Genomic DNA, 18322 nt, shown 5'->3' on the forward strand with positions numbered 1-18322 from the left:
GACATGTACCCATCACTATCGTTCCATACAGAGGATTTTCACTGCCCTAAAAATCCTCTGTGCTTCCCCTATTCATTCCTCCTACACACCCCCAACCCCTGATCTTTTTACCGTCTCCATTGTTTTGCCTTTTCCAGAATGTCATACAGTTAGAATCATACAGTATGCAGCCTTTTCAGATTGGCTTCTTTCACTTAGTAATATGCATTTAAGATTCTTCCATGTCTTTTCATGGCTTTAACTCATTTCTTTTTAGTGCTAAATGATATTCCATTGTCTGGATGTACCATAGTTATTTACCCATTCACCTACTGAAGGAATCTTGCTTGCTTCCAAGTTTTGGCAAAAATGAATAACGCTGCTGTCAACATCAGTGTGCAGGTTTTATTTATTTATTTATTTATTTATTTATTTATTTATTTTTGCGGTACGCGTGTTTCTCACTGTTTTGGCCTCTCCCGTTGCGGAGCACAGGCTCCGGACGCGCAGGCTCAGCGGCCATGGCTCACGGCCCAGCCGCTCCGCGGCATGTGGGATCTTCCCGGACCAGGGCACGAACCCGTGTCCCCTGCATCGGCAGGCAGACTCTTGACCACTGCGCCACCAGGGAAGACCAGTGTGCAGGTTTTTTGACGGACATAATTTTTCAACTCCTTTGGGTAAATACCAAGAATTGTGGTTGCTTGATCACATGGTAAGAATATGTTCAGTTTTGTCAGAAACCACCAAACTGTCTTCCAAAGTGGCTGTACCATTTTGCATTCTCACCATCAATGAATGAGGGTTCCTATTGTTCCACACCCTTGTCAGCATTTGGTTCTGTCAGTGTTCTGGATTTTGGTCATTTTATACATAATGTAATGTTTTAACTTGCATTTCCCTGATGACATATGGTGTGGAGCATCTTTTCATATGCTTATTTGCTATCCGTATATCTTCTTTGGTGAGGTGTCTGTTAATGTCTTCAGCCCATTTTAAAATCAGGTTATTTTCTTACTGTTGAGTTTTAAGTGTTCATGGTATATTTTAGATAACAGTCCTTCATCACATTTGTCTTTTGCAAATATTTTCTACTAATCTGTGGCTTGTCTTCTCCTTCTCTTGACAGTATGTTTTGCAGGACAAAAGTTTTTACTTTTAATGAAGTCTGCTTTACCAATTCTTTCTTTCATGGATTGTGCCTTTGATGTTGTAACCATGATGTACCAACAATTTTAATGTTGTAAATCACTGCCATACCCAAGGTTATCTAGGTTTTCTGTTAAATTCTAGTTTTATAATTTTGCATTTTACATTTAGGTTTATGAACCATCTTGAGTTAATTTTTCTAAAAGGTGTAAGGTCTGTGACTAGATTCATTTTTTTGCATGTGGATGACCAGTTGTTCCAGTACCATTTGTTAAAAGACTATCTTTGCTCCATTGTGTAGGCTTTGTTCCTTTGTCAAAGATCTGTTGACTGTATTTATGTGCTTCCATTTCTGGGCTCTGTATTCTGTTCCATCGATCTATTTCTCTGTTCTTTCACCAATACCACACTGTCTTGATGATTGTAGCTTTATGGTAAGTCTTGAGGTCAGGTAGTGTCGGTCCTCTAAGTTAGTTTTCCTACAGTATTGTCCTGGTATTCTAGGTCTTTTGCCTCTCCATATGAACTTTAGAATCAGTTCACTGATAGCCACAAAATAACTTGGGATTTTGATTGGGATTGCATTGAATCTACAGATCAAGTAGGGAAGAAGTGATATCTTGACAATATTGAGTTTTCCTATCCATGAACATGGAATCTCTCTCTCCATTTATTTATTCTTTGATTTCATATACAGACACACCTCATTTTATTGCACTTTGCAGATTTTGTGTTTTTTTTTTTTTTTACAGATTGAGGTTTAGTGACAGCCCTGCATTGAGCAAGGGTTGGAGCTATTGGAGCTATTTTTCCAACAGCATTTGTTCACTTGGAGTCTCTGTATCACAAATTGGTAATTCTCGTGATATTTTAAACTTTTTCATTATTATATTTGTTATAAATATCAAACTAATGGATGACGAGTTGCTTCTTATGGATGAGAAGTGGTTCCTTGAGATAGAATCTACTCCCGGTGAAGATGTGAAGACACAAAGGATTTAGAATGTTACATAAAGCGATTCATAAAGCAGCAGCAGGGTGTGAGAGGACTGACTCTAATTTTGAAAGAAATTCTGCTAAGGGTAAAGTGCTATCAAACAGCATTGCATGCTACAGAGAAATCGATTATGAAAGGAAAAGTCAATCATCAATGGGGCAAAATCATCATTATTTTAAGAAATTGCCTCAGCCACCCCAACCTCAGCAACCACCACCCTGATCAGTCAGCAGCATCAACACTGAGGCAAGATCCTCCAGCAGCAAAAAGATTGCAGCTCACTGAAGGCTCAGGTGATGGTTAGCATTTTTAGCAATAAACTAGTTTTCTTTTGGCTGCACAGCATGCAGGATCTTAGTTCCCCAAACAGGGATCAAACCCCCTGTGGTGGAAGTGCAGTCTTAAGCACTGGACTGCCAGAGAAGTCCCTATACCTAAGTATTTTATTTTGGGGGTTGCTAATGTAAATGGAATTGTGTTTTTAATTTCAAATTTCACTTGTTCATTGCTGGTATATAGGAAAGTGATTGACTGTTTTATACTACCCTTATAATCTGCAAACTTCCTATAATTGCTTATTAGTTCTAGGAGTTTTTGATCAAGTTTTTGGGGGGTTTTCTACATACGATCCTGTCATCTGCCAACAAAAACAGTCATGTTCCCTGCTGTATACTTATTTCTTTTTTGTGTCTTATTGCATTAGGTAGAACTTCCAGTATGATGTTGAGGAGCAGTGAGACATCCTTGCTTTGTAGCTGATTTTAGTGATAAAGCTTTGAGTTTCTCACCATTGAGTACAATGTTAGCTGTAGTATTTTTAAAGATAGCCTTTATCAAGTTGAGGTGGTTCTCCTTCTATTCCTATTTTACTGAGAGTTTTTTTTTTTTATCATGAATGAGTTGGATTTTGTCAAATGCTTTTTTATTTTTGCATATGATATGACCATGTGATTTTTCTTTTTCAGCTAAATGATGTGATGGATTACATTAATTGATTTTCAAATGGTGAACCAGTCTTGAACACTTGAAATAAATCTCACTTGGTTATGGTACATAATTCTTTTTATACATTGTTGGATTTGATTTGCTAATATTTTGTTGAGGATTTTGCACCTATGTTCATGAGAGATTGGTCTGTAGTTTTCTTATAATGTCTTTGTCTGGTTTTGGTACTAGGGTAATGCTAGCCTCATAGAATGAGTTAGGAAGTATTCCCTCTGCTTCTGTCCTCTGAATAAGATTGTAGAGAATTGGTGTAATTTCTCCTTGTTTGGTAGAATTCACCAGTGAACCCACCTGGGCCTGTTGTTTTCTGTTTTAGAAGGTTATTATTTCTTTGATAGATATACGCCTATTCAGACAATTTCTTCTTGTGTGAGCTTTGGCAATTTGTGCCTTTCAAGGAATTGGTCCATTTCATCTAGGTTATCAAATTTGTGGGCATAGAGTTGTTCACAGTGTTGCTTTATTATCTTTTTAATTTCACAGGATCTGCAGTGATGGCCTCTATTTCTTTTCTAATATCAGTAATTGGTGTCTTCCCTCCTTCTTCCTCTCTTTCTCCTTTTTTTCTTTTAAGGTAGACTGGCTAGAGGCTTATTGATTTTTATTGGTATTTTCAAAGAGCCAGATTTTGGTTTCACTGATTTTTTGGTATTGATTTCCTATTTTCAATTTCACTAATTTCTGATCTAATTCATATCATTTCTCTTCTTCTGCTTACTTTGGATTTAATTTGCTCTTCTTTTCCTGGTTTCCTAAGGTGAAACCTTAGGTTATTGATTTTTTGTCTTCTCTAATACATGCATTCAATGGTATAAATCTCCCTCTATGCACTACTTTCACTTACAAATTTTGGTAAGTTGCGTTTTCATTTAGCTCAAAATATTTTAAAATTTCTTTTGAGATTTCTTCTTTGGCTGATGTGTTATTTAGAAGTGTGGTGTTTAATCTCCATATATTTGGGGATTTCTAGTTTAATTCCTTTGTGGTCTGAGAGCGGACATTATATGATTTCATTCCTTTTAAATTAAGATGTATTTTATGGCCCAGAATGTGGTCTATTTTGGTGAATTGCATGGGAGCTTGAGAAGAATGTGTATTCTGCTGTTGTTGGGTGTATATGGGTGTCAATTTTATCCAGTTGATTGACGGTGCTGTTGAGTTCAACTATGTCTGTACTGAATTTCTGTCTGCTGCCTCTGTCCATTTCTGATAGTGAGGTGTTGAGGTCTCCAACTATGATAGTGTATCCATCTGTTTCTCCTTGAAGTTCTATCTCATCATTCCCAGGGTGCTAGTGCAGGCTGTTGCCGTCAGCTACTTTCTTAACAGATACCTTCTTGAGAGTATATTCAAAAGTGGCCTGTCTCTAAATCAAAGAAACATTTTAAAGAGGGCTTGTAGGTGACCGAGAAAGGAGTGAGGGTTGGTTGGTGCTGTTCCCTGAGAATAAAAACCAGTTGGACGCATTGCTGGAGTGAATGTAAAACAGTTTGATGGTTCCTCAACATGCTAAAGATTTACCATATGATCCAGCAATTCCAGTCTTTGGTATATACCCAAGAGAAATGAAAATGCCCATCCACACAAAAACCTGTACATGAATGTTTACAACAGCATTACCTACAATAGTAAGAAAGTAGAAGCAAACTAAATGTCCATCAAGTGGGAAATGGATAAATAAAATGTGGTATATCCACACAATGGACTAAAGTACTTGGCAATACAAAGGAAGGAAGTTCTGATACATGCTACAATATGAATGAATCTCCAAACTACTATGTTCACTGAAATGAGATAGTTCCTAAAGACCACATATTACACAATTCCATTATACAAAATGTCCAGAATAGGCAAATCTATAGACAGAGGGTAGATTAGTGGCTGCCAGGGGGTGGGGAAAGAGAGAATGGGGAGTGACGGCAAAAGGTGTGAGGTTTCCTTTGGTGTGATGAAAATGTTCTGAAATTAGACGATAGTGATAGTTGCACAACTGTAAAGATACTAAACCCATTAAGTTGCATACTTTGATGAATTTTACAGTATGTTAATTATATCTCAATATAGTTGTTTAAAAATCTGACTAGAGAATCTGTAATGGTAGGATCTACAGAGGAAGGTGTTTCGGGTCTGGGGAGGGGTGGGAAAGGGATGCCAGTTGACTCTGCCACTGGGGACCCCACAGCTTGTTCAGTCTCCCATCCTTGCTATCTGATGGGCAGCGCTGAGGGATGGGTGGCTCAATACTGCAGGGTGGTCAGGGAAGGCTTCCCTTAGAAGGTGACCATTGAGACATGACTGAAACGGGTGAGGGGTTGGGGGAGCACAGCTGGGTTAGGAGCCACAAGGCAGAGGTTACGGTGGGGCGGGGGGGGGGGGGCGGGTGCGGGCGCAGGCGTGGCAAGTATTCGAGCAGACTAGCAGAGTGAAAGAGGGGAGGAGGTGAGGAGACCTGCAGGGTTTTAAGCAGGGACTGACAGGATCAGGTATCTTAGTGGGCTTGCCTGGCTGCTGAGTTGAGAATGGACCATAGCGGCAAAGGCAGAGGTAGAAAAATATTCACTTTGCTGTACAGCAGAAACTAACACAACATTGTCAATCAACTATACTCCAATAAAGACTAATAAAAAAAAGAAGCCCACAGCCAGCCCCAAACTAAGGATGAATTCACTCACACTTTATGTCAGCAAATGCAAAGTCTGGGTTGGAGTATCCACATTTAAAAGGAGGAATATGCAAATTAATGCTATGACACCAACACAAAACAAAGGCAGGCAGGTAAGAAGGCAGGAAAGTATTCACACATGACCAAGAACCCAGTCTGGAGGGAAAACAACCCTAAAAGAAGAGAATTTTCTGGAAAGCCTTTGTATTATGTAACTTACTGAAAACATATATGAATTCAATAAAGGATCAAAGATGAGATGATATAAAAATACAATGATATGAAAATGAAGATCACAGAGCTAAGAAAACCAGTTGTGATGACAGTGTCCTTCTTACTGAATTAGACACGGTGAGAAATGTAATAGACTTGCTGAAAATTCAGTTACAGATACTATACCTACATGAAGGCAAGCCCCTGGTTTATAGGCTAGACAGTTCTTGAACAGGGTAGTTATGTCATTTTTATATTATCCTCAAGGCTCAGTGTAATATGTATCATCAAGGACATGTAAATTGCTACCTTAAGAGAAGGGAAAATAAATCTACGTGGGTGGATCCAAACTTGAGCCACAAGCATACTCGATAACATTGCTGGAGTCTGTCTGTGTTCCTTCCTCTTAGCAGAATCAGCCCGCAGGGCCAGACTGTAATGATCCTTAAGTTTACAGCCAGGCTCCTTAGGTTGACCTTTGCTCCCTGGTTTATTTCTGTCTAAATCAGTTTGCAAAGGAGTGTCTGGCTTTTATGAACAGAAAGTGTTTTTAGGATATAACTTTTGTTTGAAATGGACAGCAGTGCTTCAGAGCAAGATCAAGAAGGATTTGTTTTCCTTTAATGGTCCTCTGTTCTGGAATGCAGCTTGCAACTTTCCTTTGTCTTTGTTGAGCAGGAAGTGTAATACTGCAGTTGAAGGCCAAGGTTGAAGTTCCAACCCTTTATCTTCATGATAAAGCAGGGCAGGATGGTAGGGAAATGATATCCTAAGTACATTTTCATTGTAGTCCCCACTCCTACAAAAAAAAAAAAAAAAGACCTGGAAGCTGTTTCTAAAGATCATTGGCCTGAGAGTCCGAAGTTTAGGGGTAGAGCAGGGAGTTAAACTTAACAAGCAACAGGGCTTTGGGAATGTCAAAACATCTGAGTCCCTTTCCTCTTGTGCTAAATGAGGGTTTGGGCGGCATGATTTCCCAGGGCTCTTTCCAGGCTAACATTCTGCCTGCTGTGTACCTGACTGAAGACAAACTCCCCATCAGTGGATTTAAATATTTAGGCTTTAGGAAATGTTCTAGTGCACCACTTCATGTTCATATTTCTAAATTAATGCTACAATATATTGAGAACATCTGGTCAAGCACTACATGTCCTACATATATTACCTGATTTAATCTTTGTAACAATTGTCTGGAGGCAGGTATCATAATACAAAATTTACTTATGAGGAAGCTCAGATGTGGAGAAGTGGCCTAATATCACACAGTAAGTGGTAGAACGAGAACTTAAATCCCAGACTGACTCTTGGTCATCAATCTCCTGATCAGTGCACCATATTAGGTAGAACAGTATCCAGTATCAAAGGATTACAGTTTTTTTTTTTTTACATTATCAAAAATTTGGAGTCTTGACTAGAAGAATGTTACTATAAAAAGACCTTCTTAGAAACTCCAGCACTTCAGAGATGCACTCTTGGTCCCTGTGTGCTTTGGGCTGGGGAGGCAGTATTCCAGCAGATGGCCATGGCCCCAGTGGCGAGCCCAGTGAGGCAGGGCCTGGTCTTGCACTTGGCAGGTTTCAACAGGAGCCCCGCTGAAAGCCCTGGGTCTATGATTAGGAACACTGTTCCCTGATGAGATTCAGACCTGCCGCTTTACAATTTAGGGATCATCTCACGTATCTTCTCCTTGGACCACTGCTTCTCAAAGTCTGGGAGTCCCAGACCCCTGGGAGTCCTGAAGATCCTTTCATGGGGTCTACAAGATGAAGACTATTTTCATAATAATATTGAAATGTTGTTTGCCTTTTTTACTGCATTGATATTTGTACAGAACTCAGGTGCAACAGCAACAGTGAGTAAAACTGCTGGAATCCAAGCATGAAATCAGGCAGTGGCACCAAACTACTACTAGTCATCATCAAGCACTCCCAGTAGAAAGAAGGCTCTGTTTCGCTTAAGCATGTCCTTGGAGAAGCAGTAAAATTACTACTTTTATTAAACCTTGAACCTTAAGTTATGTGACACAAAATGAGAGGTACCCACAAGGCGTCTGCATCCTTAAGTACAATGTTTGTCTCGAAGTACTTGTGCAATTGAGTTGCGGCTGGCCTGCTGCTTTTCTCACAGCACATCTTTTCGCCCTGAAAGAACAGCTGACAAACCACGGTTCTTTGACAGAAATATTCTTGAAATTAACAGAGTGAGACTATTGCTTCAAAGAAAACAGCAAACAGTGACTGGTGCCAATGAAAAAATGTTAGGTTTTAATCAAAAATTCTAATTTTGAAAAACCTGTGATATCCACAACTGTTTGACTTAGAATTTTCTGAGACTGCTGGAGATATTCTGATATTATGTATGATGTGATTTTTTTGATGTATTACAGAATAAAACGTCTTGGAAGATGTACACACACTGTAGTAGTAGTAATGATGTAGTGCTAAATGGCCAATGGGTGCTATAAAATTACATATTGGTGGGGCTTCCCTGGTGGCGCAGTGGTTGAGAGTCCGCCTGCCGATGCAGGGGACGCGGGTTCGTGCCCCGGTCCGGGAAGATCCCACATGCCGCGGAGCGGCTGGGCCCGTGAGCCATGGCCGCTGAGCCTGCGCGTCCGGAGCCTGTGCTCCGCAACGGGAGAGGCCACAACAGTGAGAGGCCCGCGTACCGCAAAAAAAAAAAAAAAAAAAAAAAAAAAAAAAAAAAAATTACATATTGGTAAAAGATAGATTCAATGTACCAGACAGACTAATGGAGTTTAAAGTAGTAGAGTATAAAAAGTTCACTGATGTAGTTTCAAATGCCACATAGTGATCAATCTTTAAGAAACTGAAAGCTATTCAGAAACAATGACCTGCATAAGGTATTAAAATATCCTTCTCCCCGCCCCCTTTTAACCACATACCTGTGTGAGACTGGATTTTCCTCATATGCTTCAACCAAAACGAAGAATCACAAGAGACTGAATGTAGGAGCAGATATGAGAATCCACCTGTGTTCAATTAAGCCAGACATAAAAGAGATTTGCAAAATCGTAAAACCATTCCACTCTCTTCACTAATATTTTTTGTTTATTTGGAAAAGTTTTTTTTCATATAAACACGTAATTGATGTTATTGCATAATAGTTTCATCATTGCTACTTCTAAATAAATTATTTTTAAGATCTCAGTTTTGATCTCTAATACAATGACTACTTATAGATGCAGCCCCTATAAACAAAAATGGTTGGAGGCCTCAAGTTTTTAAGGATCAAAAGGTCTTAAGACCAGAAAGTTGAAAAAGCATTACTTTAGTCTCATCCCATTCTCAGGGTCAGTGTTGACACAGGAAACCTGGTGCACCAAGAGGGATCACATGAGGGGCTTCGGAAGTCCACAAGCTGGGGAGAGCTGCAGGCTCCATCTCTGAATTACTGTGCCAGGGCTCTCCCAACACCATGCTATCTCTGAGTGTGGTAGCTTGGTTTGGTGCCATTTCTAGCAAAAGTCAACAGGAACAATAAATAAATAAAAAGGAGCTTTGCAATGGGTGGGAGAAAATGAGAATATTGATAAGACAAAAAAGGCTAAGCTAGTGCTAAGCCAATTCCATTGGACTGCTTCTTCAACACTCCAAAAGGGCCAAAATGAGGGCTGAAGAGGAAATTTTATTAAAGATGAGAAGCAAATGGCAGAAAAGGGACTCACTGAAGATCATTTGCACATTTAAACCCTGAAAAGAATTTTTGCAAGCCCGTATTTGATAGCAACTCTTCTTGAGGTCATTAGAATTATGAGTAGTATTGCATTAAAACAATGAGAACTGCCCTAGGTTTTCTCTCTTACCACTGAGTTATTTTTGAAGAAATATCTACTGTCATAGAAGTTGTTAGCATTCTCTATCTTCTGCCTCTGAAGTGGAGTTGCACTGGGGTGGAATTTGTAATAAGCACAATATCCTCAAATGTGGAACTCTGCTGATCATACTTAAAATGAACTGGGAATTTTGTTAGTATCTTTAGAAAGAAGAAAAATCACTAAAGCACCCTAAATAAACTTAAAAATTGTTTTCTACATTCTCCTGTTCTGGGAAGTCAATTTTCAAACCAAATAAGTGAGTAACTATAAAAACGGATGTAAGTTGCTAACACTCTCAAAGACTGAAATGGCAAATTATCTAGCTAATGACAGTGGGGCACTGTGCTTCCAGAAAGGGGGGGCAGGACACCAGAGTATTCCTGATGTGAATATGGCAGGGGCGGGAAATAGACAGTTAGATGTATAATTTATTACTGCTTACTTTCCACAATATGATGGGTAGAGAATAGGCTCAGGGAAAAGGAGCCCAAACCATGCGATGCAGTCCTTTTCCACAGGTCCATTCAAGTCTGAGGGTTGTGTCTCCCAGAAGCCACTTGCCTCTCCCTGCGGCTGTGCACACAGCCCCAGGAGTCCAGCACAACTGGGAAGCTCAGGATGCAGAAAGCCTGGTTTTTAAAGATGGATCGCACTAGAACTGGAACCAGACCCTAGCAGCCAACAACTCTGCAAGCAGAGACTTTAAGCAGGCACTTCTGAAAGATATATTCACAACTAGAAAAGAACTACACAAAGTTTTATTAGACCTCAGTTTTGTTTTGTTTGTTTTTCCTCCCCTGAAGAGCTGGCTTAAAAACTTTCCTTTTTCTTTTCTTTTTTTTTGGGAGGGGGGTGAGAAGGGGTGGTGGTAGATAGTAGGTATTTATTTGAAATGAAAAAAAAAAAGTATCTGGACTATTGCATTTAATCATGTATTGTAATTGTGTTACTCTACCTTTTTGCATCAGAGACAGATATACAATGAACATTCAGTTATCACAGATTGCACACTAGATAGTAATTCTTCAGGCCTTTTACATAACCACCAAAGAACAGATATTGGATTCTGCAATATAGTACAAAAGTCCACAATCAATCCAGTCTTAGCCAGTATCTTCAATTTACTTCTGTTGCTGTACAAATAATTGGCCATTACTAGGGCTTACAAGTTAATAACAGGACAAAAAAATATACATTGCACTGACACAAAAAGTCAGCTGTGTTAATAGTCATGCAACAAGTAACCAAACTTGCTGAAATTAAAAATACTTTCTAAAAACAGTTTTAATGGCATAAATATTTTATACACAGTTCATTTACCAAAACAAAATGTATTTAAATGATACAAAGGAAAAATAAGTTTCTACCAACTTTATACATAAGAAAGTGCAAAATAACTTATCTAGAGTGTTTTGCTATCATTCAGATGGATGGCTGCTAGGGGCAGCTATTCTTCTCTTCAAAAGCATGACATTACAGTTGCACAATACACACGAATGTTAGAGGACATGGATGGATGGATGGATGGACAAACTACAAAGATCAGGCAGAAGCCCTGTGAGGTACTCTCAGAGAAAGAATATGGACCACACAAAGGTGGATGTACATGCTGAGAATATATGTTGGTAAACAAATTTACATGGAACAAAGAAGGACATTCAGAGGAACGATTAGTTTACGTGAGTGTACTTGTATGTGTGAGTGATTAGTGATTTCTACATTAAAAGCAAAAAGAAAAGAAACCCACTGAACAAAACAGTTGCCCACAGCACCAGCTGCCAGAGGAAATACTATCATGAGGGTTTTGGTTTCCACCTTCTAGTTATGGAAGTTGTGTTGGAAAGTTTAAAAGTGTTCATCCCATATAACTTCATATCACATAGAGGAATAACCTTTAAATAGCTACATACAGACATTCATATATTCAAGTCTTTAAAGAACATCTCTGCCATTGGGTTTGGGGTAAACATGGTTTGTGGACACAAGGAGGACGCCTCTTTTAAAAAGTGTAGAATAACACTGCTACAACTCATCTCTAGGGCCGGACAGGGGCAAAGCCCATGATTATGTGAGAGCACAAGTCCTGCAACTGTTGAACATCCAGCATTATTTATTAGAATTGAAGAAAGAAGGTGAGGGGGGAAGAGGAAGGTGGGGAGGAGTGAGACACAGAAAGGAAAACAGAACACAACTTTTCTTCAAGTTAAAGTATTAATGCCAATAATCCTTTTATTAACAAGTATATTTGAACTTTTAGAAATGGAAGTGTTTTAATCAATTTTGATATGTAATCATAAATAGACTGTAGGCTCAAACCTAGGTAAATAAAGGTTTAAATTTAGTAAGCATAAGGCACTAAAGCAGCCTTTATATTTTCTCTTGGAGACCTAGTTATCAGGAAGAACAAATTTGTTCTTAAGCTGGTTTCAGCCCATTAGGTACAAGATTACTATTGTACCAATGCCTATTTTTGAATGCATGTGCATATATGTGCATTTTAGTGCATAAGTGTGCCTGTCACCAGGGCCTAAAGATGAAAAATCGGGAAAGCCAAAGCCGCTGTCCTTCATATGATAACTCCATGAGGTGTGAAGGCCTCTCCTTCCTTTCTTGGGCCATAAATGCTTCTACATTTTCCAAATCACAGGGCTTTTAGAATTGTTCGTAATATTATCACTAAATATCTGAAAATGTTAAAATCTAGATTAATTGTTTCATTTGTTTTATATATATATATTTATATATGTACATAACACACATTTAAAAAAATCCCACCACCAAAGCTTTTTTTCTGTAAACTAATCTCTTAGCCCCCACCAGCTTTAGTCTCCCTGGATTTGTGTGTTCTGTATCCAACTAGAACAAATTAAATAACTAAATATTAAAATACTGTAATTATATTCATAGCAAAAACAAAAAAATAGACATTGATACAGTATAAATCTCACTGTTTTCAGGTAGATGGCATTAAATGGTAAAGGTTAATTATAAGCAGTTCTGACATGATTCAGTTTTACAACAAGGTTTATATGTTAATTCTGTACACTTCTTTTTTTAACCCTTTTTTGAAAATAAGCTATAGTAGAACATTAGTGTCACCAAAGACACATACCTCTTATGTTCTATGCAGGAGAAGTTAAAGTGGGTTACATGCAAATATGTTTCCATTAGCTGAGGCAGGGCTGTTTCCTGCACTGCGTCGATTGCCCGACCACCGCTATGTAGTGCTAAGAGGGGACGCTATGACCAAAGGGCAGTCCAAAGAGAAGTTTACAAGGGGCCTTATGACATTAGAACAACACTGAGGTGGTGCGTAGCCACGTGTGAGATGTAGCCACGTATGACATGCCCAAAGATTTCCAGGGTATCTCATGACCAGACTCTTATTCTCCCACACTGTTTCCTAAAGAAGGTCCACATGACACTGTTTTGGTTACTAGCTTAGGTTAAGTGGAGATACTGCGGGCAACTTGAAAGAAATGACATCAGGCACATGGGCTGGGTTTGAAAGGGGGGGGGGGCGGAAAGACCACAGATAACGTCTCTGAGGATTAAAAAATAAAACATATTTATAATTAATTGGTAAGCAATGTCAGACAAACCATACGTATTTCATTGAGTTAGTGGTTTAGTTTGAAGTCTCATGTTACAGGCAGTTAAGTCCTTATTTAGAAAAAAGGCCTTTGTACCTATTTACAATATACACAGTTACTTGCAAAGAAGTCAGATTTACAACTATTTTCTAAAAGCCTTTTTTTTTTTTTTTTTTTTTGTAGTCGTTGGTTTTTCCAAATAAGGATGAGGAGCTCTACAAAAATGAGACGCAAGAAAAGGGCAGTTAATACATGAGGATTTTCTCTTGGAGACAGCTATTGTTAAGGGAGAATCGGATATTGAAATGTTGCTCCTAGGAACCACCTTGTATTCTTCTTGTGCTGTTCACCTGAATAGTGTCTGCCCCATGACTGTACTCTACACCCGTTTATTCAATGTTCCCTTTGAATCCCACACTTCAAACACGTGGTATGAAGAGATGTGTAAACGGAGACTGTTTTGATGCCTTCCGAGCTGCGAGTTGTGACAGGGGAATAGGGAAGGGGGTCTACAGACCGTGGTCTCCAATCGGCTTGTTGAATCTTCAGCAATTTCGAGGCCCATCTTCTGAACCTCTCTCATGCTGTAAATTGTAATAACAGTTCTGACAAACACGTACCGGGGATGAGATTTTCAAGCGTTTGATTTCTGACTGAAATCGGCTGCACCTAAAGGAAAGGCAAAATGAGGTAGTTATGGGTCTTCTCCATGTTTGATCACTGGGCTCAGAAACACGAATTTAAAATCTGAATGGACAGCTTGCGGTATAACACCCAAGACTGTACGGGGCCAGAAGAATGCCCAGAGCCATACTGGTTTGGGTCATGTGGTTTGACCAAGGACCAAAATGAGTGCTGTATTATTTGTGTCATTCTATGAAAAAAAGTAACATTAAACCAAGGCAAGCCATTTATTTGACTGCAGAGAATTTAAAAAAAAAAAAAAAAAGATTTTTCTACAGGATGAAGCCAAGGAAGTGAACATCTATGAGGCTACTCTTCCTGTGCAGGATGGAAATGCATTCTTCCTCATGCCCTATAAACTTGGGCAGTATGCCAATGTCTTTACTTGGAGCCTTTTTTCTCTTGGCAAGAGAGGACTTACCACCCATTTCAAAAGACACTTTGGTCACTATCAACTTCCTTTGGGCTTTTAAACACTTTGGTTCACTCCTCAGTCATTTCTTAAACAGGTAGTTTGGCTTTTCTGTCTGGCCCAAATTTTCTCATTTTCTGTTTATCTTGACAGAATTCCCTGAAGTGGACTATACTTAGCGATGTCAGAGTCCTTCATAGAAAGCACTCCTATTCCCAGCCTAAGGCAGGGTATGACCTTGGGTGTGGCACTTCATCACTTTGACCTTGGCTCTTCATAAGACTGAAACAGTTTTATTTCTTCCATTAGACCAGTAAAAGTAGCCAGAGAATACATGAAGTGCAAGCAGCCTAGGGGGTTTAAGGAACTGGACTTTGAGGAGACCCTCAAGAATGAAGGCTGGCAAGCTCCCTCAGCAACAGAAGGGCACAAAGATCACGGTAGAGCTACGCCCTCCTGGACAGCATTCCTGCTGTGCCTGCTCTGTCATAATCAATCACTTGTTTGGTTTGTTTTTCAAATAAAGCCTCCCTCCCACATTTGAGAGCAATAGCTAATTTAAAGAATTACCTACATTTAAACAGTACTTTACAAATTAAACTCTATAAAGAACAGATGTGTGCCAGCATGCAAATGGAGGTGCTATCAGAAATTATTAGATTGGGGACTTCCCTGGTGGCACAGTGGTTAAGACTCTGTGCTCCCGAAGCAGGGGGCCCTGGTTCAATCCCTGGTCAGGGAACTAGATCCCATATGCATGCTGCAACTAGGAGCTTGCATGCCACAACTAAGGAGGTGGTGAGCTGCAACTAAGGAGCCCACGTGCTGCAACTAAGGAGCCTGCCTGCCACAATTAAGACCCGGTGCAATCAAATAACTAACTAACTAAATAAACATTAAAAAAAAAAAGAAATTATCAGATCACTAGGCTTTACAGAGTGGGTGTCTCAAAGCACAGGACCGCAAGACAGAATCCTCTGCCAGCCTCATAGAAATTCCTATAAGAAACGGCTGGCAGCAACATTCTGCTGCTTCATCTTGAATAAGAATTCCCAGGAGAAAAGGAAGACATTAGTCTGAAAAAAATTAATAATTATAATAACACTTCTTACTGAACACCTATATCACCAGACTTTGCACCTGGTGCTTTACAAAACTCATACACGATTTCATTTAATTCTCTCAACACCTCTATTGGGCAGGTGTAATTATCCACATTTTACAGATGAAGAAACTGAAGCTCAGAGAGGTTAGTAACGTGCCTGAGATGGCACAATGGACAGCAGCCCAGGGAGCATTTGTCAGTGTAAACCCAAGGCCACCCCCTTTCCAATAAGCCAATGCCCCTCAATAACTAACTCAGAAGCAATGATATAATTTGCGTTTTCTGTGAAAGCATCTCTCTAGTAAGGCAATATAAGCATTAGAGGGTACTGCCCATGGGATCTTTTCTGTTGTCTGCCATGGAAAGGACTGTACATGCATATGTGGGACCCCAGGGTATAACAGAGAAGGTATCCAAATCAATGGTGATGGGACAGCTGACTCTTCATACTGGGGAAATATAAGTGATCCCCACCCCATGTCATACTCTCAAATAAATTCCAAATGGATTTGGACCTAAAGACCTCAACATGAAAAACAAAACTTTGAGGACTTCCCTGGTGGCGCAGTGGTTAAGGATCTGCCTGCCAATGCGGGGGACATGGGTTCGAGCCCTGGTCCGGGAAGATCCCACATGCTGTAGGGCAACTAAGCCAGTGTGCGCCACAACTACTGAGCCTGTGCTCTAGCGCCCGAGAGCCACAACTACTGAGCAGCCCGAGTGCCACAACTACTGAACCCTGCGTGCCTCGAGCCGGTGCTCTGCAACAAAAGAAGCCACCGCAATTAGAAGCCCGCGAACCGCAACAAAGAGTAGCCCCAGCTTGCCACAACTACAGAAAGCCCGTGCATAGCAACGAAGACCCAATGCAGCCAAGAATAAATTAAAAAAATAATAATAAAAAAATAAAAATAAATACCAGGTGCTTTGCACATATTAGCAAAAAAAAAAGAAAAAAGAAAAACAAAACTTTGAAACTTTTAAAAGAAAATAAATAAGGCTATCTTTATGACCACAGGACAGGGAAAGATTTTTTAAGACCAAAAAACAGCAAAAGTCATAAAAAGCAATACATGCTACTACATCAAAATTAAAAACTTGTGTGACAGAAAAAACATACATAAAGTTAAAACACAAGCCACAGACTGGCAGAAGGTATCTGCAAGACATGTGAAAGACAAAGGATTAGAGCCCAGAATACATAAAACAACTCCTCAAGTAGGGGGAAAAAAATCGAAGAGCAAACGCAAAAGGAAACTGGGCCAAGTTACCCAAGAGGAAACTCAAACTGGCAATAAGCATATGAAAAGATGTTCAACCTCAGAAGCACTGCAAGTTAAAACAACAAAGCACTACTGGCTATCAGATTGGCAAAAGTGGAAAAGTTTGGCAATACCAGGTGTGAATAAGAACAGGGAGAATTTGCATATCCTGCTGGCGGTGGAGTAAACTAGCACTACTGTTCTGGAGAGTATTTTGAATACCTAGTTAAGCTCACGAGTATGTCTACCATCTTCAAGTCCGTTCTGTGGTATCTCCTCTAGGGAAACTCTGGCTTGTGTATTAAGAGGGCATTTATACGGGTGTGCATTGCAGCATTGTTTGTAGTACTGATAAAATGAAAGAAAATCCTTTAACAGTCCATCAAAAGGGAAGGAGATAAATACTGATATATTCATACAAAAAAATATGACAGCAGTTAAGATGAAATTATTAGAATAATAGTTATTTATGTGAATGAATTTCAAAAACAATGTTGAGTAAAAAAAAAAATAAGTTACGGAGGGGTACAGACAGTATGCTACATTTATGTAAAACTGAAAACACAATAAACAATAATATAGTGTTATCTATGAACACAACGTATGCACTCAAAGTAAAAACACATGGAGAAGAGGGTGTGATGGGTGAGGGTGAAGAGAGGACCTAAAATGAATCTGTACTGTTTTATATGCAAATGTGATCAAATGTTAGCACCTTCCCAGCCTGAGTCACGGGTGGCCATGTGTTTGTGATGATTACCTCTGTATTTTCCAATGTGACAAATATTTCACAATGGCAGTAAAAAAGAACAAGGAGGAAGTGAAGGCTGGTTTAGACAGACACAGCGTATGGGCATAACGCACATCCTCAGAGCTTAACCCACAGACACTCAGGAAGCTTGTATCTCATCTTACTTCTGGCAGAAGAGCTGACCGCAGTTCCTGCAATGGTGCCGTCTTTCCGTGAGAGAAAACCGCACGGAGCAGCCCGAACAGCTGTCCCCTCCTTCGTCCTTCACCCAGTGGTCAGCGGCGGAACGGCCCGGCTGGTCACTCACAGACCAGCTGAAAACCCGGCCTCGACTATCGCCCACGAGGATCCTACTGTGGTCCCTGCAGGAGACACGACGCAGAGTCACCGCATGGAAGGCCCCGGCCCCCAGCCCCGCCATGCGGCCGGAGAGCTTCCGGTGACGCCAGTTCCCAGGGGGCGTGTGCGCTGGGGAGGGGGTCGTGCGTGCAAAGGGACAAAAATGGGACTGAGCCCGAATGTGCGCTTCCGTTTCAGCTCCCCTGGAATCGAACCGTGCCGTACCTTTGAAGAACACAGAAGGTGAAGTTTTCGTTTTTGTTTTATTTTTTTTTGAAGGCAAAGCTTTTTGGTTTTTGACATTCGGAAGTGAAATCCACACACCGGCAGGTT

The 18322-nt window shown here is 40.0% G+C and overlaps 1 protein-coding gene across 6 annotated transcripts in view; it reads right to left on the minus strand.

Moving 5' to 3' along the window:
- Nucleotides 1–8483: 8483 nt before the first annotated feature.
- WDFY3 (WD repeat and FYVE domain containing 3) overlaps nucleotides 8484–18322 on the minus strand; it is a 266644-nt gene continuing 256805 nt past the window's right edge. For all 6 annotated transcript variants that reach the window (XM_079921132.1, XM_079921131.1, XM_079921129.1 and 3 more), the window contains 2 exons: nucleotides 17815–18012; nucleotides 8484–14105 (listed from right to left, as the gene is read on the minus strand). In XM_079921132.1, the coding sequence (XP_079777258.1) occupies nucleotides 13982–14105; nucleotides 17815–18012 (322 nt within the window). In that variant the 3' untranslated portion in view covers nucleotides 8484–13981. The remainder of the gene's footprint in view (nucleotides 14106–17814; nucleotides 18013–18322) is intronic.

Source organism: Stenella coeruleoalba (assembly GCF_951394435.1).
Source record: "Stenella coeruleoalba genome assembly, chromosome: 4".
In the NCBI taxonomy this organism is placed as follows: domain Eukaryota; kingdom Metazoa; phylum Chordata; class Mammalia; order Artiodactyla; family Delphinidae; genus Stenella; species Stenella coeruleoalba.